This window comes from Vigna angularis, chromosome 1, assembly GCF_016808095.1.
Source record: "Vigna angularis cultivar LongXiaoDou No.4 chromosome 1, ASM1680809v1, whole genome shotgun sequence".
Taxonomy (NCBI): Eukaryota; Viridiplantae; Streptophyta; class Magnoliopsida; order Fabales; family Fabaceae; genus Vigna; species Vigna angularis.
The window spans coordinates 21,083,089-21,110,494 of NC_068970.1; the positions used below are offsets into that span (position 1 = coordinate 21,083,089).

A 27,406-nucleotide genomic window follows, 5' to 3' on the forward strand; every position below is an offset into this window, starting at 1 on the left:
GAATAAATGTTTGTTTTATACAAATAAAATTCATAATAAAAATAGTGAAGGATGTAGGGTCTAAGGAGATTTAGGATTTTAACAAAAATAAATAAAGTTAAATTAGTGTATGGTATTTTTGGAATAAAAAAAATAATGGAGAGGTGTAGGGAGCACTTGGGATGGTGGAGGGAGCAACTCTCCACAATTAAATCCAGAGAGTTGCTCCCTCCACCACCATCAACCGCTCCCTGCACCACCTCATACCTAATTTGTCGTTCTATAAAACGGATGTCAACATCCGTTTCACTTTCAACGGATGTTAACATCCGTGAACGGATGTTGACATCTGTTTACATATTTTATATTTTAGTTTATTGTTTTTATTTAAAAAAAAAACTTCAACGGATGTGGTCACATCCGTTTAATAAATTTTTAAAAATTATTTTATTTATTATTTAAATAATAATATATAAATTAATTAATTATTATTATTTTATTAAATAAAATAAAATTAATTTATAAATAATTAAGTAATAATTTTAAAAAAATTAAATAATATTTATATATTAATTTAAAATATAAAAAATTAAAAAACTAATAAAAAATTAATTCAACGGATATCGCCACATCCGTTATCCGTTTAGTAGATTTATAACAAAAATTTTAATTATTATTTAAATAATAATACATAAATTAAAATTAATAATAATTATTTTATTAAATAAAATTAAATTAATTTATAAATAATTAAATAATATTTTTAAAATAATTAAATAATATTTATATATTAATTTAAAATACAAAAAATTAAAGGAGTGATGTAGGGAGTAACCCTCTTAAATCCAGCATAGTTGTAAGCCCAAAATCCTTCGGCCGATAGCCCCATCCATTGAGCCCGCCAACCCATCAGAAAATAGGTGGGGTGTAGATTTCTTTTATCACTTCTAATTAAAAGATCTATCACTCTTTTTTCCAATTGTCACCTCTTGCACGTGCTTTTTCCTTATTGATGTCACTTTTGTCATATATTACGTTATGGATGGATTAAAAAAAGAATAGATTGTATAATTAAAAAAATATTTAAAATTATATACTAGAAGTCATTCTCTTGTATATGAAAAATGGAAGGTGAACACAAACCAAAAGTTAAAAGATGATTTTTCATATTACATAATAAGCTTGTTTTATAAAAGAAAAAATACTTCTAAACTATGTAATCTGAAAACTTCTTCTATGCAAAAAGAACTTTAAATTATACATCCTGAAAATTGAAAATTTGTTAGATTCCAAAATTAAAAAAAAAACGACTTTTAGGTTATATAATATAAAAATGTTATAAAAAGTAACTTTTAGATTATATAATTTAAAAGTAAAAAATTTATAAAATTATATAATTCAAAAGTCAACAAAATTTAGGGTTGTGGCATCCAAAAACTTTATTTTATGCCAATAAGTTTGTTTTTTGAAATATTCATATTTTTGAAATATGGAAGTGGAAAAAAAAACCTTCCCCAATCATATCAACGTAAGTCTCTCCTTTTTTTTCAAAGTCAACGTCAACTCTTTTCATTTATATAAAAAGTTGAAATATTGTTTTTCTCTTTATTATTATATTACATTTGATAATTGATAACTGGTGCAATACACGATGTGGGGAAACATATAGTTTATGTATATAAGAATATATTAAATTTTCAATTATTTGTATATTATTGAAAAAATATATAATTAATGCATCTTTTTAAAGTACGCCATCCAGTTCACTTTATTTGTGTAGATAAATAACACGTCAATTAGATGTAAACTTATTCTATTGATAAGAAAATAATAAAAATTACTTATTTTTTATCCAATTATAAATTTGAAGTTGATATCATTTTCTAAGTGGCACAACAAATACAAATGAAATTAAGAAATTTAATTCTAGTTAGGAGAACTCACAAATTTCATTAAAATTATTTGTATGGAGTCCATTAATTTAATATATTGTAGAAATGTTAAAACAAAATTAAGTAAATGAATGAAACAATTCAAGAAAATATATTTAAATAAATAGATGTTAGTACAATTATATCAAATATTACATTTTGTTTTGAAAATGCAAACAACAATATGAAATTAGAGATTTCTAAATAAATTGACATCTCCGAATTTTATTAATCATTTTCAGCACAGGCGAAAAAAGAAATCCAAACCTATCATAATTCAAATTTAAAATAAATAGTACGAAAATAAGTTAATTTAACTCACTAAATATACCATATCACACCAACAGAATATGGTAAACAAATGGCATATTAATATATCAAACAATTTATTATAACATAATATTATGCTATCCTAAATTAAATTATTGTGAATATCAAACTGGAAAATCTAAATATGTATAATATGTAACAGCTAAAAATTTAATATTATTCTTTGTTTTAATATCTTCATCATTACATTTTCTTTTATACCCTATTTCTTATCTATGTTATCTTAATTATTTTTTTTCCATTGGACGAACGATCAAAGTTCACTTTTAGTAAGCACATTTTTCTTATATTTTTATTAACACTCTTATCTACTTAGTTATTTTTATTTATTTTTAATTTTCTATTTATTTCCCTTATCTAATTTCTCCATCCATCAATTTTAAATATATTTTTTACCATCTTTTCTATTTATTACTTTATAAATACTCACATATCTTCCTTTTCAACACATTATCATTTCATTTCAACACATAACATCTCGTTTCTCACAATCACCATTTTATCGTCTTCTAGCTTCATCACCTTCATTAAATCTTCACCAATCCATTTTCTACATACAAACTTCTTCGTCACAAAATCTAATTTTGTTTTGATATTCATATTCTCCATTCTCCATTTCTTGCATTTTCTATAATTTCTAAGGTAAAGTAACTAGTAAAATTGTTTTATACATGTTTATGTTTGGTTTGTATGATTTGTTGTGTTGGATATTTCTAAATGATATGCTTTCATCTCTCTTTCCCTTTGGTCAATATTGTGTAGACTACCGTGATGTAAATTTAGTTTTCTTTTTATACTTTCATCTCTCTCCCTTTGATTAATATTGTGCGAACTGCCATTATGTAAATCGAGTCTTTTTTATATGTTTTGATTTCATTTACTTACTTGCTCATTATTAAGTTGTATGAAAATGTGGTTTCCAAACCAAAAAAAAATATGAATTAGGTATTTCATAATTTGAGTTAAGGTTAATTAAAATAGGAAGATAGAAATCAATGATGACTTAATTAGCATTTAAATTTAAAATGAATAAATATATAATTAATGTTATGTGATGTATGTAAATTTAAGTAATATACATATGAATGACATGGTGGATGATCTTGTATGAGATTTAAAAAAAAGATTGTTTAAGGTTGTGAAATAAATATGGTGTATGTGTGATGAGTAAAGTGAGGGTGTTAGCCATAATCTACTCCTTTGTGTGGGAGAGTGACCAAGTAAAGTTAGGTCACGAGTCATAATCTACTATGATATGTGATTTGGTGAGATATTGTGAATGTAGTGACTTCTATGGAAGGAGCACTGCATTGAAGTGATGTTAAGTGGTGTGTTGAGAGGACTTTGAAGATAATATTTTGACTCTACTAGTACGAGATTCATTTAGAGAAAAATATCTAGTCATTAGAGTCAAAAGAGGTTATTGTTCTTCAATATGGAAAGGACGAGACCTCGCAAATAAGGAACATACTTGTGTCATACTCAAGAAGGATTGATGTCTTAATATGATGTCTCAATATGACAAATGCATACTAAGTTTCTCAATTAATTGATTTTTCAAAAGTAGAATCAAATGTCTATGTTGTGTTTGAGTCATGAGGATGGACCACGGGGATTGTGTTGTGTGATGAACATTTAATTATTAATGTAAATTGTTAATATTGAACTTGGATATGAATTATTTATTATATAAAATATTACTTTCTATTTTTAGACTCTAGTAATCTAATATATTTGTAGATATATAGTGAAATACTTAAGTGTCATCAATTTAAACTAAAATAGTGTCATTTATTATTTTACAGTTTTGTATACTATTTCTAACTATACTTAAAATTAAATATAATTTGATAAAATTATTGAGAGTTCAGTTTGAACGAGCCTTCTATACGGAGATGACAGTAAAATTAGTATTGGCATCATACACATACTTTGAAGAAATCAAAACTATTAAATTATAAAATAGAGTTGGAAGTCAAAAGTATTGAATGTTAAAATCATTAAAAATTTAAAATAAAATTAAAATCCTAAATTTAAGAGCGAAAGACATTTTCATTATCACTCTTCTTGAATGAAACAGAAGAAGTCAATCAACCTTTTCCCTCACTCAAAAGAAACAGCGGTTTCAGCACGCTGCTACTTACGCAGTCAATCATTTTTTCTTCGTAAAACAAAAACTCTTTTTAAGTTTAGGGTACAGGGTCAAAGAAGCTCATAACTTGTAAACATTGGTCATTACTCTTTAAAATAATAATAAAAACATTTAACTATTTCGTTAGACTATAAATTATTTTATCAATTATTAATACCTTTTATTTTATAAGATATATAATGTAGTCTTTTACATTAATTTATAATTTTAGATATTGATTCTCGTAAATTTATAATCTTTTATATCTTAAAGTATCACATAAAATTAACGCAATTCCGGTAATTTAATCACAATTAAATTATAAATAAACTATTAAATCTTGGTGTTGCTCATTCAATCTGAATTTAAAACATGGGATAAGGGAAGTGATAGAACTTTTGCAAAGTATGTTAGTGACTGTTCGTTGTATTAATTTTGGACTATTTGATTAACACAAATTGTTACTATTGCGTATTTGTGATGGGTACGTAGGGTGTTGATCAGATTTAATATTTTAAAGTATATATTCGATCATTTAATTTATTAGACTAATTGTATTCAGATTATTTAAATTACAGATTAATTTGACTGTATTTTTCGGATTATAAAATTATATATTAAATTTTTTAAGTATTATTTTTTGAATAAATAATATAAATATAATAAATCTTAAAAAAATTGACATTTATAATTTTAAAATAATTATTATAATGAATTGTGATTTTTATATAATTTATTATTAAATTTTAAATATCATATTAAAAATAAAATTTTTAATTTCTTTATAAATTTATAAATATTAAAATATAAATTCGAGTTGATTCGAAAATTCAAATAATTTTAATTTACTATTCGAACTCGATTACAATTCATTTTACTCCATTTTATTTATTCAATTCAACTTAATTATTAGTCAAATTTATTTTAAAATTCTTTAATTCGATCAGATTTTTTCTCACCCAAATTTAAGGGGGTGGGGGTTTAGATAAAAATAATAAAGACCAGATTGCATACCAATCAATAATCATTATTTCTATCAATTACTCATATGTTGTGTTTGCTTCCATCGAAGTACTATTCACGAGCAACGAAAGGCGAGTGGTTGATGAGTTTGGTTCGAGTGATTTGAATGAAAAATGGAAATGGATTTGTAGTTGAAGCTCGCGAGAGTGCCCTCAAATGAAAAAAAATGTAAAGGAAAACCACGTTAGTAAGGTAAAAAATCTCAAACATAACCCTCTGTCGTGATGAAACTTGTTAGAAAGTTGTTCTCGTGAGGTTAAAAATAGTTCAGCTGACTGCAGAAAAAAAAATTCAAATAAATAAGATATTATCGGATATAATATATATATATATATATATATATATATATATATATATATATATATATATATATATATATATATATATATATATATATATATTATTTCAGTAGAATAGTTGAGGCTGAGATGTGGGTCTGATGAGTTACTTTTGTTACTTCTAGTAGTGCAATTATCTTCACGTCTTCCTTCTAGGTAGAACTCTTTGGAGAAAAATGGGCTGGGTACCTGCAAAGGCACTCAGACGCTCAAGTCAGAAAAAAGGATTGATAGAACCTTTTCCAGATTAAACAAAGAAGAAAATCAATATTCTCTTTCTTCATTTCTCTCCAGTAAAAACGTACCTTTTTTTCTTCTGCTTTTTCATATTTAACCTAACAATTAAAATAAACCGTTTATCTAAAAATCCGGTTGGTTGAAGAACTTGACCATCTAGAAAACACAACCGTTATGTCGTGAGTTGACCCCATAATTTACGACATTATGGCCAGATATTTCTAACTGCTTGTTCTTTAGTTTCTTAGGGTTAATATGTCTATTTTGACTAAAATTGACAGAATGTTCTTTAATTCAATCAACAGACGATCGTTAGAAAACGATCGCTGAATGATGATTGATGCCAAGAGCGGCGATGACAAACATATGATATCCCTGAACGATCGTTCTACCTAATGGGTGGACGATCGTTCAGGGATGGACATAAGATAGCTCGCCATTGTGTGCTTTATTTATTTATCTTCAGTGGTCGCCTAGGTTACCAGTCGATTGGCTCAGATATCCTACTATACATATATATAATAAATTTTTAATTTTTCTATTTTATACATATAATATAAAATAATAATAAAATAACAAATAATAAAAAAAAACAATAATAATAACAAAATAACAGTAAATTATATTTATGTAATTTTAAATGATTATTTTTATTTTATTTTAACGTGACTTTTATTATTTATATTTAAATTTATATCACATTTGTCTTTAAGAATAAAATGATAATCATTTAATTATATCAATTAAACATTTTTTAACCTTTCATACACAAATTTTCATAATCTTTAGTTTTAAATTCACTTAAATTATAAATCTTTTTCTTAATTCAAATGATTTATCCCACCTTTTTTTTCCTCATGTTTATTCTTCCAAATTTATTATCAAATCCAAAGTCACCCTTGAATTCATTTGTTCATGTACCTGTTATTTTATATGTTTTTTCCTTTCTATTATTCTCAACAAATTAGTTTATAAAATTAAGCGAAAATATAATGGAAAAACTCCAACTTTCATGTATTATGATGTGAATTTCAATCAATTACAAATTAGCATAAAATATAAAAGAAGTCAACTAATTACGACATTTAATTAAACCATAGCTAAATGACATCACTAAATTCTAATTAATCTTTACCACCTATCCTCACGGATTTTTTCAACAAATAATCGTCTTAAAATAGTTTACTAAAATTGCAATCCGCTCTCAAAAAAATATTAGAAATATTTTGGTTTACACAGTTTTTCTTAGTCCAAATTTAAAAAAAAAAATGAAATTCATCTCCTTACGTTCTAGCTTTATATGTAATATAGTATTTCGATGAAAAAGTATACTAAATGGGGCATATTTTTACGTTGACTGCAATTTATTAAAAATTTACAATTTTAAGGAGTTTAATATTATATAGTAGGAACACAGTTTTCTATTTTGTAGTTTCGACAGTATGTTAGTTAATTATAAATATATGTATTAAAAAATATTGGTGAGAGTGAGAAGAAATAAATAGATCATAGTGGAGAAAGAAAATAGAAGTGTTTGCTAATGTCTTATCTTGGTCTGCAAGGCTATGGAGTCAGTCAAATACGTTGGTTGGGGTCACCGTTCCTTCTCTGCATTTTCCCCTTTGAAAATTCTGCACTCCCAAACGCGCACATGCACACTCTCAATTCATCCCAATATATACCAATGGATATAAACTCACTTACAAACCAAGCCAATACCGTTTATTTTCTAAACCAATAAGCCACAATGTCCTTCTTTTCCTCTTCAAAGCCCGATTCAAACCTCGCCACCGCCAAGGCGGTCCTCTCCACGGCGGCATCGGTGGCCGCCACTGCAATGGTCATCCGTTCGGTAGCCAGCGAGATCCTCCCGCCGGAGTTCATGTCGTACGTCAGAGATGGCCTCCGCAGCGCGCTGTCGCGGTTCTCATCGGAGACAACTATGGTGATCGAGGAGTTCGATGGTCTCGTGAGCAACCAAATCTACGAGGCGGCGGAGACCTACCTCGGCTCCAAAATCTCCCCCTTCACGCAGAGACTCAAGGTGACCAAACCCGAAACCGAAGACACCTTCATCCTCACAATGGAGCGCAACGAGTGCCTCAACGACGTGTTTAACGGTGTCAAGTTTAACTGGGTCCTGGTGTGCCGTCAAGTGGAGACACAACTCTTCCACAACCCGCGCCACATGAACTCCACTTTGAAATCGGAGGTTCGGTCCTTGGAACTGAGCTTCCACAAGAAGCACAAAGACATGGTCCTCAACACCTACCTTCCCTTCATTCTGAGGGAGGCCAAGTCCTTGAAGCAGGAGACGAAGGCCTTGAGGATCTTCACCGTCGATTATCACTGCATGTACGGAAACCCCAACGACGCCTGGACTGGGATCAATCTGGACCACCCCGCGACTTTTGACACGCTGGCTATGGAGCGTGACGTGAAGGATTTTGTGGTGAGGGATTTGGAGACGTTTGTGGCGAGGAAGGAGCATTATAGAAAAGTTGGGAAGGCATGGAAAAGAGGGTACTTGCTCTATGGACCTCCCGGTACAGGAAAATCCAGTTTGATTGCTGCTATGGCTAATTACCTGCGCTTTGATGTCTATGACTTGGAGCTCACCCAGTTGCAGAGCAATTCCGATCTCAGGAGATTGCTCATTGCCATGGCTAATAGGTCCATTCTCGTTGTTGAGGACATTGATTGCACTATTGAGTTTCACGAGCGCAGAGCGGAGGTCACACCCTTTCGCTCTGCAAATAATAACGACAGACAGGTTTTTCCCTCTTCCTTTTATTCCATGGAAACTTGTTCCTGTTTGATGGGAGTCTACATTCACAGAAAAAGACATGATAAAGTTCTTCTGTGACACGTGTGGGTTTTAGGCTGGAAAATTGGTTCTGTCCACTTCCTTTCTTCTATTTTTTAAATTGAAAACATTTGTTAGAACCACAAAGTTTGTTATTTTTGTGATTTTGTTCTGTCTTTTGTGAGAAGGTCAATTACTGTGCTTTTCCTCTGCGTTGTATGTGAAAACTATAAACTTGGGATGGATTTCGATCCTCCCAATCATGTTTTTGCATACGAATCGCATTAAACTGAATTGGGTCTCTCTTACCTTCTTTTATCTTTGTTATTCAGGGTAGTTAAATTCTAGACAAGGGTAGTCTAACTTATCTCAAGGAAAATTTGGGTTACATAATCCCATTGTAGATTAATACATGTGTCAACTCTACACGATTTTTAACCCAATTTACTATGATAAGTTAGACAGTCCTTCTAGATGAAGTTAACTCTCATTTTGTTTAATATATGTTTTGTGGTAAGTGTTGGGCTTATGCTCAGTCTCCTAAAGTAAGGTGATTATTCCTGGTTGTTCTGTTCTGGTGTTGGCGATCGCGCAGTGTAGTTGCTGGATGCCCAAAAATTGATTTATCATGTTCACTTGTACTTTTTCATTTTTTTTTCGTATGTATTATTTTCATCCTAAAATTTCTTCTAAAAATGCAGGTTACACTGTCGGGGTTGCTGAATTTCGTTGACGGGTTATGGTCAAGTTGTGGGGACGAGAGGATAATAGTTTTCACAACAAACCACAAGGAGAAGCTTGACTCTGCGTTGCTCCGCCCTGGTCGCATGGATGTTCATATTCACATGTCCTTTTGCACTCCCTGTGGTTTTAGGCAGCTATCTTCCAATTACCTCGGACTAAAAGAACATGATCTCTTCCCACAGATCGAGGAAGAAATTCAGAAAACCCAGGTGACTCCAGCTGAAGTGGCAGAACAGCTTCTGAAGAGCAACGACACTGAAACTTGTCTTAAACAGCTTATAGATTTCCTAAGAGAAAAGAAAGAAACACAGGAACTGGAGGCTAAAAGGAAGGAACAGGAGGCCAAAGATAAAGAGGAACAGCAGAAGAAGGAGCTCGATGATGGTGATAAAGGAGAGGGGGTTGATAATGACGAAAAGAAAAGTACAACCGACTTAAACAACACTTGCTGAAATTTTAGATTTGGTAGGGTCAATTACTCACTACCATAAATTTTCCATTTCGTTTAGCTCGAACTTGGAGTATATATATGGTATGGTTATTTATCTTTTTCAGTGAACTAAGATTTTCTAGTATACTTATTTTACTGTTTCACTTTCTGTTTTGTTAAAGAATAACGATATTTTGTGACAACATTTTAATAATAATAATCAATCATAGAATAACATTTAAATAATATTAAAATATTATCAAAAAAAGTGTTGTTAAAGTATATTATCCTTTGTTAAATCCACGGGAGAACTGTACGTGTCTACCATATTGTGCAAGAAGAGAGATAAATATATTTAATACTATACTATTTGAAAGGGAACATTTTTGTCATCTTATTTTTCCCATCTCTTTTCTGCATTTCTTATCATTTTTTTTCCATCATGAAATTACTTATCATATGTTTTACTTCCTATCCTTTTTCTAAGTACTTTTCATTGGGTGTATAGTAAATACTACTTCGTATCCCAACGATTTTTCTGTGTTTTCTTATAACAAATTTTTATACAGGGATACCATATAATAATGTGACAAAAACACTTGAATTGTATAAAGATCAAGACTACTTTCACATTTTTTTTCTCTCAACGATAATGGATATATATCTCTAATTTAACTTGCTTGGCATTAAGCAATTGTCTGTGTTTCTTTCACAATTACTTACATAAAATACATTATTTTTCTTAAATTGTTCTTTTATTTATCTTAAAGATATTTGCTATTAAATTTTCAAAAAAATTGTGGTAGTTTATCAGCTTCTTCAATAGTATATATAGACTAAGTTTATGCAGGTTGTTTATGTTTTAAAGCATTTATGAGAACTTTTACCAATTTTGATTAGAAAATGATTCTATTTGTTATGAGTTGAGTTGTTTCTTGAAATCTTAGAAATAAACTATGTTCGAATTTATATTTTTATAATTATACAATTCAAATTTTTTATTTTTTTAAGAAAAGTTATTGACTTAAGTTAATTAATTTGACTTTTATTTATAACAATATTAAATATGTGAATTAATGTGTTGTATTTATATATTTATTTTATTTATAATAATATAATTGCCTACATTTAATAAATTTTAATTTTCATCATGTAATTTTTTATATTTTATATTAATTTATTTTTATTTTAATAATTTTAAATAACAAATTATTAATAGGCTTTAAAATATTAAGATAGTTGAGATATGGGGGGTTTGGGTTTGTTAATTTACCCTAGCTTTCACTTACACTTGTTCTTGTATTTTGAAGTAGCGCATTTTTCATTTATTTCATAAAATTTTGTAGGAATGAATGAGTAGTCTAGGTTTGGATGAAAATTTGTCTTATTCTATGATAAAATAAAATAATACTAAACATGCAAGTCTTTGCATGAGCATGATGATGATCCACATGTCTAGATGTTAACCAAACATGCAAGATTTTGTACATTTATGAAGTTTTATAATTGAAATGGTTTGATTCTTTTATAATATTAGGTTACACTTTTGTATTGGTGTTTATCTGTGCTTGTTGTATGTTTTGAAATGATCACTTGATAGGTGTGAACAAATTAGAGGAGAGATCAATGGAGCAAATCCTAAACGGCGAGGGTGCAAATATTTAGTCTGTTTTCTTATTCATTTTGGGTCAAAACTATAATAACTTTTTTTTAATGAAGTAATTTTTAGTTTAGAATTATATATATAATTTGACTTATAGTTATGTTTTAAATAACTGGAAAGACTCTTATATACTTTTTCTTTTAGTCAAGTGTTCTAGCTTATTATACATGTAGTATTTTTTGTACGGTGTTTAGATTATTTAAATGAGACGTTTTCAATAAGAATAAAAGTATTTTTTTATTAATAAAAATTGAGTTAGTGATACTAAATTAAAGAAAGAATATAAAAAGAAAAGTTTTAACTTTAAAGGAAGCAGATATATTAAAACTTTTAAATGCTTAATTTTAAATTAAATTTTAAAATTATATAATTTTAATTAGCTAAATTACCTTTATAAATTTGTAAATTTATTTTTTAAAATATCATCATCTACTTTTTTAATAGAAAACACTTTTGTAAAAAAACTTACGAAAAAAACATATAATATATGCGTGTGTTGTTCTTAATCTGATTAATTATTTGTGTGGTATATATAAAGCAGTGTTCTTTAACACCAAAATTTCTTTTACTCCCTGTACCATAGGATATCCACTATTCACCAACTCACATCTGAACTGACGTCAACCACTCGACGACCAACCGTTAAGTGTCGACCATTAAAATGTCGACCACTGATCGTCAACACATAACTGAACTGATGTCGACCACTTGAAGATCAACCATTTAATGTCGATCACTGTTCACCACACAAGTCTGAACTGATGTCGAGCACTGATATGTCGACCATTGATGGTCGGTCGTTTACGATTTAACGTCGAGCACTTGGCAACTGTCGACTTCCACAGATATTAGTATATATATGTCGATCACCTGATGATCGACGATCACTACACGATCGACCGTTTAATGTCGACCATTGATGAGCCATTGTTCACGATTAGATGTCGATCACTTGGCGATAGACCATTTATGGTCTGATGTCGCGACACGAAATTCTCACACAAAAGTCAAGCGATTTTACAGATACGAACAAAAAGACACTGTCACCGCGAATCAGGGAAATAAACTGATCCAGACAATGATAAAGGCCCTAATAATGGCTAAAACACTAGAGGTGGAGGGACCTACCACTCACGTTTGCTGCCCACTTCCATTAGATCCAGGTAAGAAGTAACGGCAAGCACTAGAAGTGGAGGGACCCACCACTCACTTACTGCCCACTTCCAATAGATCCAGGTAATGGGTAAAAAGAGAGGGAGGTAAGGAGTTGAGAGGATTCCATTCACTTTTGAACTAAGAAATACATAGACAGAGAGGGTTCTGATCTAACTTGAGCGTCGGAGTGCCTTTTTCAGGTGCCCAGCCCGCTTTCCTCGGAGGATCAACAACGTCGAAGGCAAGATAGCATGGAAATGGTCTGATCAGAAGCAGGAATCCAGAATTGTTAGGTTGGTATTTTGGTCCCCATACCTCTTACCGAAACATTTTGGCGCCGTCTGTGGGGAATGAGATTTGAAAACCCAACTACGACCACCGGAACTATGGACAATCTCAGCACTCGCGAGTTGATCCAGCAGCTGCAGACACAGATCGAGGTGCATGCACAAACTATACGGGAGCAACATGAAATTCAACGCAAGCAGACTGAAGAGCTGGCGGCACTGAGGGCGCAACAACCACCGCCAGAATTGTCAGCCTCTAACCGGCACGACAATAATGAAGGGAGCCATCATGGAGGGCCATCTGATCCCTTAGCTGGGGGAAAAAGGGGGCCCTCCTCTGCACGTATCACCAATCTGCTCCCATTCACAGATACCATCATGCAAGCACATATGCCAGATAAACCTCCACCGGTGCTAGATCGTTATGATGGTTCCGCCAATCCCGATAATCATATGCGTAACTTTATAGACTCCATGGCATTTTACACCGACAACGATCCCGTCATTTGCAGAGCTTTCTCCTTATCTCTCAAGGATGATGCCTTAGAGTGGTTCCACACTCTTCCACGGAACTCAATAGATTGTTTTGCAACTATTGAGACTCTGTTTCGAAAGCAGTATGCAACCAATAAAAAACCGGAGATGACGGCTGCCGAGCTAGTGAATACCAAGCAGGAGAAGGATGAGACGTTAAGGGCGTTCATGCAACGATACAATGAAACTGCCCGGCGTGTGAAAAATATCAATCACACCTTCATTATCAGCAATCTACCTTCATGTTTAAAGCCGGGACATTTCGCAGAGCAACTTTATGCCGATCCTCCCACATCTTTAGAAGAACTGCAATCTACAATTGCGAAGTTCATCCGCATTGAAGATCTCCGGAATTCTCGGAAGAAGCAACAACAAGACACCTCCAATCATGACATCAAGAAACCCTTGAAACGATCAATCAACGATTATAAACCGGATCGAGCACCTCGAAAAGAACTGGGATGGATATCAAAGTATGATCATTACACCACCCTTAACGCACCAAGGGCGAAGGTGCTCGAAGAGGCTTTACACGCCGAACTCTTAACCATCCGACGAAAGGCTACCCCAAAAAATGTAGATAATAGTAAAGCCTGCCTATTCCACGTGAATCATGGACACGACACTGAGGAATGCAATATAGTGAAGGACGAACTGGAACGGCTTATCCGAGCAGGATACCTCCAAAATTACGTTAAAGACAGAATCTCCACCAGAGCCACCGCTTCCCCTCGAAAAGATCCTTTTCGACAAGGCCCCGAGCGATCGCCTCCCAGAGTCGAGCGACGTCACAGGAGATCACGTAGTCCGCCTCGACGGGTAGAACGGGAACGTTCAGTCCGAGGTCGGATCGACACCATATCTGGTGGTTTCGCCGGGGGGGGGGGGGGGGAGCATCCTCTTCTGCCAGGAAACGCAGTTTGAGGAATCTAAAATCAGTGCACATGGTCGACCAACAACCCCGGTCGATTCCTGATATTACGTTCACCAACGCAGACTTCCATGCACCCGACCCTGATCATGATGACCCCATGGTTATCACCGCCAACATCGCTCGATACGATGTCAGCAAGGTTCTAATCGATCAGGGAAGTTCAATCAACATCCTGTTTTGGTCAACATTTAAAAAGATGGACCTATCAGAAGACCTCATCGCCCCTTTTAATGAACAAATTGTAGATTTTTCAGGAGAAAGAGTCGACACCCGAGGATATCTCGACCTACGAACAAGGCTCGGAATATCTCGGGAGGCACCGGAACTCAGAATCCGATTCTTACTGGTCGAAGCCAATACATCGTACAACGCCTTGATAGGACGGCCCTGTCTAAATGCCTTTGGGGCAATCGTGTCGACCCCTCACCTAGCCATGAAGTTTCCTACGGAGCGCGAAACCATTTGCACTGTAAAAGCAGATCAACGAACAGCTCGACAATGTTATGTTGCAGGATTGAAACTCTCCCCTCTTGTACCCATGAGAAAATCGAGAAGGGCTGATATAGCGGCCATCGAATTGGATCCGCGAACCAATACAGAGGATCGTCTCCATCCTTAGGGCGATGTCAAACTCCTTCCGTTAACGAAGGATCCAAACAAAACTACGACCATCGGTGGAAATCTGGACTTAAACGATGAACATAATCTGGGACGTATATTACGAGCGAACGCAGACTTGTTCGCTTGGACCGCTGCTGATATGCCAGGAATCCATCCTGGAGTTATGTCACACAAGCTGTCCATTTTCCGAGAAGCACGACCCGTCGCACAAAAGAAACGACGATTCGGAGAAGAGAAGCGTAAAGCCATCCAGGTCGAGGTGGAAAAGTTGATGAACGCCCGGTTCATCAAGGAGTTAACCTACACTACGTGGTTGTCGAACGTAGTTATGGTCAAAAAGTCGAGTGGTCAGTGGAGAATGTGTGTCGATTTTACCGACCTCAATAAAGCGTGTCCCAAAGATTCATATCCTTTGCCTAGCATAGACCGCTTGGTAGACGGAGCATCCGGTCATACCATACTCAGCTTCCTCGACGCATACTCGGGATACAACCAAATCCCCATGTACGCACCCGACCAGAGCAAAACAGCCTTCATCACTGAACAGGCTAATTACTGTTACGAAGTAATGCCATTCGGTTTGAAGAACGCAGGGGCTACCTATCAACGTCTAATGGATAAAGTCTTCCATCAACAGAAAGGACGTTGCATGGACGTCTATGTCGATGACATGGTAATCAGGAGCAACTCTATGGAACAACACCTGCGTGATATAAAAGAAGTATTCGGCCAAATCAGCAGGTACAGCATGCGTCTCAACCCTTCCAAATGTACTTTCGGAGTTCCAGCAGGAAAATTCTTGGGTTTCATGCTTACCAGTCGAGGCATCGAAGCTAATCCAGATAAATGCAAAGCCGTGCTCGACATGATTTCTCCAAAGACTCTGAGGGAGGTACAACGTTTGGTGGGTAGGCTCACGGCCTTGTCTCGCTTCATACCAAAGCTAGCCGAATATATCAAACCCATTCTGAGGAGTATAAAAAAGGACACCACACAACATTGGAATGACGATTGCGAAGCAGCATTCGACAAAGTCAAACATATACTCACCCGCCCTCCCATTATGGCTCGACCAGACGCTGGATCCAACTTACTGCTATACATTGCGGCATCCCATCATGCCGTAAGCGCTGCCTTGATACAGGAGGTTCCATCATTCAAGCTTATATACTTTATCAGCCGTAGACTTCAGGGAGCGGAAGAGAGATATTCTCAAATCGAGAAGATCGCATTGGCCCTCCTTACGGCTTCGCGTCGACTCCGACCATACTTCCAAAGCCACCAAGTAATAGTTCGTACCGATCATCCTATTGCTAAGATACTCCGTAAACCCGATTTAGCGGGACGCATAGTTTCATGGTCGATAGAACTGTCAGAGTTCGGTCTCCGCTATGAGCCACGGGGATCCGTTAAGGGTCAACATTTGGCAGACTTCGCCACCGAATTAGTACCCCCACCTGGAAATTCAACATTAAAGTGGCTCCTCAGCGTCGACGGATCCTCAGACAAAAAGGGAGGAGGAGCCGGTGTTCTCCTGGAAGGACCGGATGGCTTAATTATAGAGCAAGCCATCATGTTCAAATTTCATGCCAGCAACAATCAAGCAGAATATGAAGCCTTAATTGCTGGTCTATCCCTAACCGTCGAGCTCCAGATTACTTGCCTAGAGTGTCGGATGGATTCGCAGTTGGTTGTCGGACAAATGAACGGAACTTATCAAGTCAAGGATAATCAGTTGCTGCGCTATTTCCACAAAACTCAGACCTTGCTTCAAAACTTCACAGAGTTTAGCATCGTCCATATACCCAGGGAGCAAAACGCAAGGGCAGACATCTTGTCTAAATTGACTCACTCTAAGGAGCGAGCACAGTTATCTTCAATAATTAAGATGACGCTAGACCACCCAGTCGTGGAAGCACTCGCCATCGACATGTCGACCCCTAGAGTAGACTGGCGCCTAAAGGTCAAAGATCTTATGATGAAACAAGAACAAGGAGAGGACATTAGCGTGACCGACTCCAAACGCATTGCACGTTATGTGTGCATAGGCGACGACCTTTATCGTCGCGGGCACAGCACTCCCTTATTGAAATGCATATCCGAGGAAGATGCCGACTACGTTTTACGTGAGTTACATACAGGGATATGTGGATTCCATTCAGGCAAACGAACACTCAAGGCCCGGATTCTTCGCGCAGGATATTACTGGCCCACGATCGACCACGATTGTGACGAATTCGTAAAGAAGTGTGTCTCCTGTCAAGCACATGGCCACGAAATTCACGCCCCGCCAGAGGAATTGCACTATATTGTCGCCCCATGGCCGTTCGCTCAGTGGGGTCTCGACATAGTCGGACCACTACCACCTGCCAAAGCACAAAACAAGTTCCTCCTTGTTGCGGTCGACTACTTCACAAAGTGGATAGAAGCCGAACCATTGTCCGTCATTAGTGCCCAACGGGTGCAGAAATTCATCTGGCACCTCGTCTGTCGATTTGGTCTGCCGCAAAAAATCATTACTGATAATGGTCGACAATTCATCGAACGTAAGCTAGAAGAATTCCTTAACAGTTTGGGCATCAAACATATCACCTCATCAGTCGAACATCCACAAACGAACAACCAAGCCGAGGCCGCAAACAAGGCCATACTCACTGAATTAAAGAAACGACTCGGCGAAGCTAAAAGTCTGTGGGTAGAGGAGCTGCCAGAGGTCTTGTGGGCATATAGATGCACTCCTCACGGATCCACAGGAGACACGCCATTCAACCTGACTTATGGCACCGATGCCATGCTCCCGGTCGAGGTCGGAGAACCTTCATTAAGACGAAATATCACAGATATGTCACTCAATGAAGAACAGCTACGAATGAATCTCGACGTCCTTCCTGAACGTCGAGAGATCGCCACCATCCGGGCCAAGGCACAAAAGAGAATGCTCAGTCGCCGTTACAACAGCAAGGTCAAACCCAGATCCTTCAAAAGTGGCGATTTAGTATGGAGGAAACGAGGAGAAGCTAGGAAAGATCGCACACACGGTAAGCTAGCCGCCAATTGGGAGGGCCCTTTCCGTGTAGCCGAGGAGATGTCTAATGGCGCATACCGCCTCCAACTTCTCGACGGGCAGCCCATTCCCAACACATGGAATGCTACTCACCTCAAATATTATTTTAGTTAGCATTCATCTCTTCAATGGCATATCATTCATTTCAGTTTCAATTGAAAATATACATTGCGCTATCATTACTGTTCCATTTCTTCTATATTTTTATCTATGTCGAATTCAGGATCGTGATCTCCCACCCAAGGCACGACCGCTTTTCAAAAAACTTGGAACTCCTCAGACTGGTAGATGTTCACCCTCGAACACTCAGTTCTCTCGGGATACACTCCCACTGGTAGATGTTCACCCTCGAACACCCAGTTCTCTCGGGATACACTCCCACTGGTAGATGTTCACCCTCGAACACCCAGTCTCCTTGGGACACACTCCCACTGGTAGATGTTCACCCTTGAACACCCAGAATTCGAATATTGGGATCTCATCCTCGACGACTGTACTCGACATTATTAAAAGGTTCGACATCGACGTTCAACTGACAGTTCGACAGTCGACCATCACCTGCAACATATGTCCATTCAACATACTTATTCAATACATTGGCTTCAACAGAGAAAATGTTCAACATCCGTCAACACGTGTAATTTTGAAATCAAATGTCGACAATCACAAAATTTTCAAATACCACCAAAATTCAAATATTTAGACAAACACAATTGTTTAAATTTACACGCCAAGGAAAAATCCTAATCTATTACAATGTTTTCAGTATGGCCGGCAGCGTTAGAGACAGTCTCCGCGCTCGGTCCTTCTGCAGCGGCCACCTCTTCAACCTCTTCTTCTCCCATGAAGGCGTCCCCAAGAATTTCACTGAGAGGCCTTAATTTGCCTTCATACACGTCCTTCTGGACATCAAATTCCACTCCATCAGTCGACACATTTAGCAGATGTCCGACCTGCCTCAAAGCCTTCCGGAAGCCCCTAGTGTGTTCAAGCATTACAGCATCCTTAAGATCTTCCACCAGATCTTTGCTTTCTAAGGCTTCCGCCCGCCAGCCATCCCTCTCCTTGATGAGAGTCGCCATCTCTTTCTTGGCCTGTTCCAGCTCAATCTTAGCCTTGTTCGCCGCTACCAGCTCAGATGACATCTGGTCACGCTCCTTCTTGAAAGTTTGGCCAGCAGCACGAGCCTCCCTCAACAACACTTCAGCCTCTCTCATGAGTTGCTCCGATTGCCTCTGTCTCGACTCACAAGCAGCATGAGTCTTGACAACCTCTTTATGTTGGGCTCTTAACTTCTCCAGCTCGACCCGAAGTTGACCTCTATCAGAGGCATAGGCCATATGCCAAGCAAACATCTGAACACGAGTCGACATCTCCAGCATGGCATCAGTAATTTGTTGCTCGCTCATATTTTCGACGATGGTCTTTTCTGAGCTGTCCAAGTTGAGCTCGACCTTATGGCCCAGAGTGAAAGAAGAATCCCACACACCAAGAGGAATAGGACGCTTTGGTTCATCCGCTACCTCTTTCTGCTTCTTGGACGCCACGCCGCTAGTGCCAATCGTCTTCAGCTTCCTTTTTCGCACCAGAGGCTCCTCAACGGTTGTCGCCTCATCAGTTGACAACGACACAACCACTGGAGCGGCTTGATGTGCTTGTGTACGTTGGGGATCGGCAGCACGTCCAGAGGACGATTCTAGGCAAGTAGCGTCTACCTTCCTCTCACCACCGATAGACTGAAACCAATTTATACCACGACCTTTCCTTCCCATTATCTCTGTAAAACAAAGTTCAAACCATAACATACAATAATCAGCAACGACAAAGCAACTTGCAAATATATCCAGTAAAGACACATACCAAAAACTCTCGCATCAGCGTCATCGAATTCAAGGCAGTTTATTAGCTCACGGGAAGAAAAGGGACGGGGCAACGAGGTCAAGACACTCAGAGCCTCTAACTCTTCAATTGTCATTTTATCTTCAGGCCAAGAGGTGAACCTCAGCGGGTCCTGCGTCCAATACAATGGGAATTGGGGATTCCCATCACCACAGAAAAAATGCCTCTGCCCGGCAGGGGTGATCGACACCTTAAAAAACTTATCTTTGAAACCCCTATACGATTGCAGATACAGCTCTAAAAGCGCATTACCGGGTTCAGATATCAATGACACCCACCCCTTCTTCTCTACGGGTCGACACCTAAAAAAATGCAGAAATAACCCTACAGTTGGCCTAATACCTACCGCTCGGCATAACACGGCAAATGCCTGCATATACCCCCAACTATTGGGATGCAGTTGACTAGGTGCCACGTTCAAGGTCCGCAACACCTCCATTTGGAAGACTGTGAACGACAATCTCATGTACAGGTCGTAAAATGGCGAGGCATAACAATAAAAAAAACTCGTCTGGAGAGTTCTCTCTACCGTGGCAAACCCTCTCATCTTCCCGGCAGGCAATCAACTTTACGCACGTTTGGTATCCTAAGGTTCTCAGAATACAGCTATTCTCTATCCAGTTTTCTAAAACTGCCCTACTCCTAAATTGACTCATGAGCCCCCTCACTTCACTAGCGGCCCAATGATACTCGTCCCCACTAATGGGAGACATCAAACGAACCCCTGGACCCTCACCCACAACATTCCCATAAACAAAGGCAGCCTCACCGCAAGGAACGGTGGTAATTTCAGGGCGTTCCGCCACGGAGGATTGCTTCGGCATACGAACACCAGCGTTGTGCCCACTCCCTTCCATTATCAGAACTAAACACACTAAGACGAAGTAAATGGTTACCTGGTAGATTCCTGAAACAGCGCAATGGAGGTTTTTCGAAGGATCTTCTCGCTCACAGCAAACAAAGCAAATTTCTATTTTCCCACAAAAGTGATTAGTTCCCCTTCAGAAGCGTGTTGAAGAAGCTGGAAGGTCAAGCGTCAGCGCCGTTCGATTCCTTTTAATCCAACGGCTGCCCTTCCGCGTCTTTTCGCTACCCGAAGAAAGCGGGAAAACCCTAAAAATCTAAACGGTGCGTATCATACCCCATAACACTTCACTCAACGTCCTTTAGTAAAACACGTAAGCGACTCTTACGCTTATTTACTAGGACTCGGGGGGCATGTACCGTAAGATATCCACTATTCACCAACTCACATCTGAACTGACGTCAACCACTCGACGACCAACCGTTAAGTGTCGACCATTAAAATGTCGACCACTGATCGTCAACACATAACTGAACTGATGTCGACCACTTGAAGATCAACCATTTAATGTCGATCACTGTTCACCACACAAGTCTGAACTGATGTCGAGCACTGATATGTCGACCATTGATGGTCGGTCGTTTACGATTTAACGTCGAGCACTTGGCAACTGTCGACTTCCACAGATATTAGTATATATATGTCGATCACCTGATGATCGACGATCACTACACGATCGACCGTTTAATGTTGACCATTGAGGAGCCATTGTTCACGATTAGATGTCGATCACTTGGCGATAGACCATTTATGGTCTGATGTCGCGACACGAAATTCTCACACAAAAGTCAAGCGGTTTTGCAGATACGAACAAAAAGACACTGTCACCGCGAATCAGGGAAATAAACTGATCCATACAATGATAAAGGCCCTAATAATGGCTAAAACACTAGAGGTGGAGGGACCTACCACTCACGTTTGCTGCCCACTTCCATTAGATCCAGGTAAGAAGTAACGGCAAGCACTAGAAGTGGAGGGACCCACCACTCACTTACTGCCCACTTCCAATAGATCCAGGTAATGGGTAAAAAGAGAGGGAGGTAGGGAGTTGAGAGGATTCCATTCACTTTTGAACTAAGAAATACATAGACAGATAGGGTTCTGTTCTAACTTGAGCGTCGGAGTGCCTTTTTCAGGTGCCCAGCCCGCTTTCCTCGGAGGATCAACACCGTCGAAGGCAAGATAACATGGAAATGGTCTGATCAGAAGCAGGAATCCAGAATTGTTAGGTTGGTATTTTGGTCCCCATACCTCTTACCGAAACACTCCCATTTTTACATTATTTGTTTGATATATTTTTCTTTATTGTTTTAGAAATATAGATTAAGATCACTTTTTTCACTTGAATGGATTTGGGGAAAAGTAATTAAGGAGATTTGAGAGGATTTAAAGATAAAGTTTTTTATTGTTTATTTGAGTGAATTTGGAGGTAAATGAGAGTGGATTTCGAAGTAAATTTTTTTAATCTGTCACGTACTTTCAAATACACTCTAATTTACCTTCAAATTCATTTAAATAAACAACAAAAAAAATTATCTTCAAATCCTCTCAAATCCTTTCAATTACTCTCTCCCAAATTCCTTCAAGTGAACAAGACTTTACTGTTATAAACAAGTTGTGACGACAAAAACGGTGTCAGATTTTTATTTTTTAAATATTTTAACATAAAGTTTTTTAACAATATTTTAGGAGAATATATGTGTTATTTTTTATTAATTTATTATTTATTTGTTAGTACTTTAACATATTTTAAATTTAATAAAAAATGAAAATATTGTAAAAGAAAATTGGACATTAATTTATTATTTTCTTTATATATAACTTTTGCGAAAACTTTAATGATGCTTTTGTCGTAGAATTTGGTCGGCTGGTACATATTTCAAAACCAATAATAAAAGAGGATGCTTTTGTACCATCCTCTTTTACTTTCTTTTATAAAGAGACTAGATATAAAGCTGCCCCTCAATTCACAAATATATGTTTCAACTTTTCCATCCTCGTCCATAATAGATAAATCTCTCTTTTTTTTTCGCAGTAAAAACATCTTACTGGAATCATATCGGAACAATGAACGTAAATTTGCGATAAATTTAAAAGATTATCTCACAGTTCAAATTAATAAGAAAATTTAAATTTTTAAAAAACCGAATAAATATGAATAATTATAAAATAAATACTTTAAAAATACTGATTATATTTATACAATCAACATAAATAATAAATTTATATTTATATTGAAATGATATTTTATATATTTAATAATAATATAATAAAATAATAATAAAACTGTGAAAAATTAATTATGATGTGTGAATATTATTTTAATAAACGTGGAAATTATTCCACGATAAAAAAGCTTAATAAATATTATTAAATCATGTTATTTAATATCTCTGTAATATTTCTATTACGCTGAATAGCACGAAAATAAAATCCCAAAACTTATTTTCTCGTGTACAAATACATTTTCTTCTTTGTTATATTAAATCAAATCACTATTTCATTTCCTTTGTCTTTTTCGACTGGAACATGTGTGCTCCGCAACATGCCTTCCTAGGATGGTGGATTTTTGTGCCGTGGGATTATTCTTATTAATTATATAATATTATTATTTTGACTCAAAGAGTACCATTTTACTTTAACTTAAAAATCAGTTTAATTCAATTATTTGACAGAAAACGATAAATAAAATGGTAAAAAAATAAATAACTGACAAAAAGAAATAAAGTAAGCTTAAGCATATTCGCAGAGTTCTACATGGTTTGTAGATACATTCATGAACCTTATGACTTGGTACAGATAACACAGATTTTTCCACAAACTTTTTACCGGCAATTTTTATTTAGTTTCAATTTCCCAGTGGTCTCTGTGCAGAATCAACCACTCTCATAATACCACCAAATTTCCCTCTAGAGACATGGCCATGGCTTCACCCTCTTCAATCTTCTCTGCTTACGCTTCCATGACAGCTTCCATCATGCTTCTGCGTTCAATAACCAACGACCTCATTCCTCAACCAATTCGTGGATACCTTATCAACACCTTCCGCTACTTCTTCAAGCCTCGCTCCGACAGTCTCACTCTCATTATCCAAGAGTACTCCGGCGGCATAGCGCGCAACCATCTCTACGATGCTGCGGAGGTTTACTTGTCCACAAAAATCACCCCCCAAAACGAGAGACTAAGCGTCAGCAAGACTCCAAAGGAGAAAAAGCTCTCCATAAGACTTGAAAAGGGTGAAGAGCTGGTTGATTTGTTTCATGGGGTTAAACTCAACTGGAATCTAATCTGCTCAGAGTTCGAGACGGGCAATGGTTCCTATGACCACTCCAGAAACAGCTCCACCAGAACAGAAAATAAGTACTTTGAGCTAACCTTTGAGAAGAAGCACAAGGAGATGGTGGTGGAAACTTACTTGCCTTTCGTTCTTGAGAAAGAAAAGGAGATGAAGGACGAGGAGAGGGTGTTGAAGATGCACACTCTCAACACTTTCTATAGTCATGGAGGGTTCATGTGGGATTCCATTAACTTGGACCACCCTTCAACGTTTGAGACCGTGGCTATGGAGGCAGAGATGAAGAACCACATAATGGAGGATTTGAATAGGTTTTTGAGGAGGAGGGAGTTTTATAGGAAGGCTGGGAGGGCGTGGAAACGAGGGTACCTGTTGTATGGCCCCCCGGGAACCGGCAAATCGAGCTTGATCGCAGCCATGGCGAATTACTTGAAGTTCGATATCTATGATCTCCAACTTGACAACTTAGTCACCGATTCTGACCTCAGAAAGTTGTTGCTGGCAACTGCAAATAGGTCTATTCTGGTGATTGAAGACATTGATTGTAGTGTTGATCTGCCGGGTCGAAGACATGGAGAAGGACGCAAGCAACCTAATGTGCAGGTCGGTCATCTTCTCAAGTATTTTTCTCAATTATTTCACTCAATAACTACATATTGAATGGCTATAATGTCTTGTGCGAATAGTGAAGAGCCTCATTCTTTCACTGTTTATATCCATAATCTTAACACTATTTGGTAGATTTTAATGAATGCAATAATTTCTGAAACGATGTGATGGATGCAGTTGAGTTTGTGCGGATTACTGAACTTCATAGATGGGTTATGGTCGAGTTGTGGAGACGAGAGAATCATCATACTGACCACCAACCACAAGGAGAGGCTTGACCCGGCACTGTTGAGGCCTGGAAGAATGGACATGCACATTCACATGTCTTATTGCTCCTACCACGGCTTCAAGGTTTTGGCCTCAAACTACTTGGACGTTTCTTGGGATCATCACCTGTTTGGGGAGATTGAAGGCCTGATAGAGGGCACGCACATAACCCCAGCACAAGTTGCAGAGGAATTGATGAAGAGCGAAGATGCTGAGGTTGCACTAGAAGGATTCCTGAAGGTGCTTAAGCGAAAGAAGATGGAAGGTGATGTGTCTGAGAATGATGGTTCAGATAAAACAGAACTTAACCAATCTAAAAGGTCCAAAGTTGGTTCCACGCAGAAAAGATCAGTTTGTATCAGCAAGAGAAAAAATAGTACGGGTACTAAGAGAGGGAGAAGAGCACGTACTTTGCAATAAACTTAGAACTTTTGTTTTTTTGAACGGTCTAATAATGTTGTGTCTACCATATAATGTAGGTGATGATGTTTTGTTAATTTTGACTTTATGCGATTTTTGATGTTCTTGTTGCCAATGTGACAGACTATGTGATTTAGAGGAAATGTAGCATAGCTTTAGTAACAATGGCAGTTGAGCAGGGATGAAAGAACCTCCCACTTTCACCATATTGCTTGGTGCTTAGAAATATAAACAACTTCAGCTTTGTAGAGAAATGATTGAGAAAGATAACTTATAACAATGTTTTTAATTAAATTTAAGAATGATGAAGTTCAAGAACATTTTCATCTGCAAAAATGATTCTCCAACTGTGTGAAGTGTAGATAATTCCTATGAAAAAACTCAATGCACTTTATTACTGAGTGATAATTGTGATAATTCCATCTTTATTCTAGATTTTTCACTAAAGATGTTTTAACCAAAAGAATTAATATATTTTTTGAACAACAAGACTGAAAAGTGAAAATAATAAAAAAAATCAAACCATTAGTCTGCACTGTAGGAAAAAATATAAATAAAATTAAGACAATTATTAAATTAACTTAGTTTACACTTAATCATACCATATTATTATTTTAAACAATTTTAAGTTTAATGCTTATTAAAGAATTTAGGTTTCTTAATTCTATTATCAATTATCAATGTATAATAATAAAAGTTTTAGTGATTATCAATCCTCTTTATCTTTGTAAGCACAAAACTTATTGGCTAACTTTTTTTTTTTAATTCGTAACTAATATTTTTCCGTATAATTACATTAAATAGCAATAAAAGTAAATGAGGAATTTTAAAAGAAAAGTTTTTCCAAATTTCGAAGTTTATTAACATAAAATTAAAAAAAAAAATCATAGAGAGAAGTTGAGTCTTCTAATGAGTTTTGAATGGAAGTGCTTAAGTTGTATAAGAAAAGCAACTTAAACCCTTATAAAAACTTATTCTTTATCTTTTTAAGTCCAACCTTAGTTACAAAGAAAGTCATATAGAGTCTAAGTACAAACAATTTTTTTTTAACTTTTTTATATTCATGAGAAATTTGAGCTTCTTACGTTCAATGTCTTCAAAACTAATAAAAAATATAATAAAGATAATATACGAAAGAAAATATAAACCATATTTAAATTTAAAGAGTAATTTATTCAAAACTAAATTTAAACCAGCACAATTAAAGTTAAAAATAATAAAAATGTTATATAATTACATCTAATATAATCTTAAAAAGTTATGAATATAGATGCCAATTATCACTTATAAAAAATACAATTGAAATAAATTGATTTTTATACAAATTAATTACAAACTCTTTTCCCATAAATATTTATTGGAAAAAATACTCAAATATGTCCTATTTCAAATAACGAGATACCTTTATTTACTCATGCTTGATACTGGTCTAAACTTACTTTCAATTTTACTTCTTTTTATAAGATAATGGTAATTTCTTTCTACTCATAATAAATTGTACCCACTAACGATGTATTCGAGTATTTCAAAATATACAACCTTTTTCATGTTTTAATCTTTTTCTTTTATACTTATGAATTGGCTTTTATATATATTCTATAAAAAAGACGCAACTGAATTGTACATTATTAAAATATAAAGAACTTTTTGTATGACATTTTTTCTTTATCTAGGTTCTTACTTTAATAATTAAATTTGCATGTTTTTGGTCACTGATATTGAATAACATAAGAGCACCAACTTGTGTTTCCTAATCATGATTGTATAAATAATTTATATTTTCGTATTCCAAGTAGACAATTCGAAATCTTACTTTTTTTTTACACATATCAAATATCCCCAGT

At 35.9% G+C, this 27,406-nt stretch overlaps 4 protein-coding genes across 4 annotated transcripts; all 4 read left to right on the forward strand.

Moving 5' to 3' along the window:
- Positions 1 to 7,512: 7,512 nt before the first annotated feature.
- Positions 7,513 to 10,113, forward strand: LOC108335746 (AAA-ATPase At3g50940). Its single transcript, XM_017571877.2, has 2 exons — positions 7,513 to 8,742; positions 9,477 to 10,113. Exons 1-2 carry the CDS (start codon positions 7,717 to 7,719, stop codon positions 9,969 to 9,971), a joined length of 1,521 nt encoding a protein of 506 aa, XP_017427366.1. The 5' UTR covers positions 7,513 to 7,716; the 3' UTR covers positions 9,972 to 10,113.
- Positions 10,114 to 13,153: 3,040 nt separating this feature from the next.
- Positions 13,154 to 14,512, forward strand: LOC128197587 (uncharacterized). The gene has a single exon (XM_052879718.1). The coding sequence runs from the start codon at positions 13,154 to 13,156 to the stop codon at positions 14,510 to 14,512; it is 1,359 nt and encodes a 452-aa protein (XP_052735678.1).
- Positions 14,513 to 15,282: 770 nt separating this feature from the next.
- LOC108328699 (uncharacterized) lies at positions 15,283 to 18,321 on the forward strand. Its single transcript, XM_017562597.2, has one exon. It carries the CDS (start codon positions 15,283 to 15,285, stop codon positions 18,319 to 18,321), a length of 3,039 nt encoding a protein of 1,012 aa, XP_017418086.2.
- Positions 18,322 to 23,753: 5,432 nt separating this feature from the next.
- On the forward strand, positions 23,754 to 25,720 carry LOC108333949 (AAA-ATPase At3g50940). The gene is made up of 2 exons (XM_017569480.2): positions 23,754 to 24,869; positions 25,053 to 25,720. The coding sequence occupies exons 1-2, from the start codon at positions 23,889 to 23,891 to the stop codon at positions 25,560 to 25,562; spliced, it is 1,491 nt and encodes a 496-aa protein (XP_017424969.1). The 5' UTR covers positions 23,754 to 23,888; the 3' UTR covers positions 25,563 to 25,720.
- Positions 25,721 to 27,406: the final 1,686 nt, after the last annotated feature.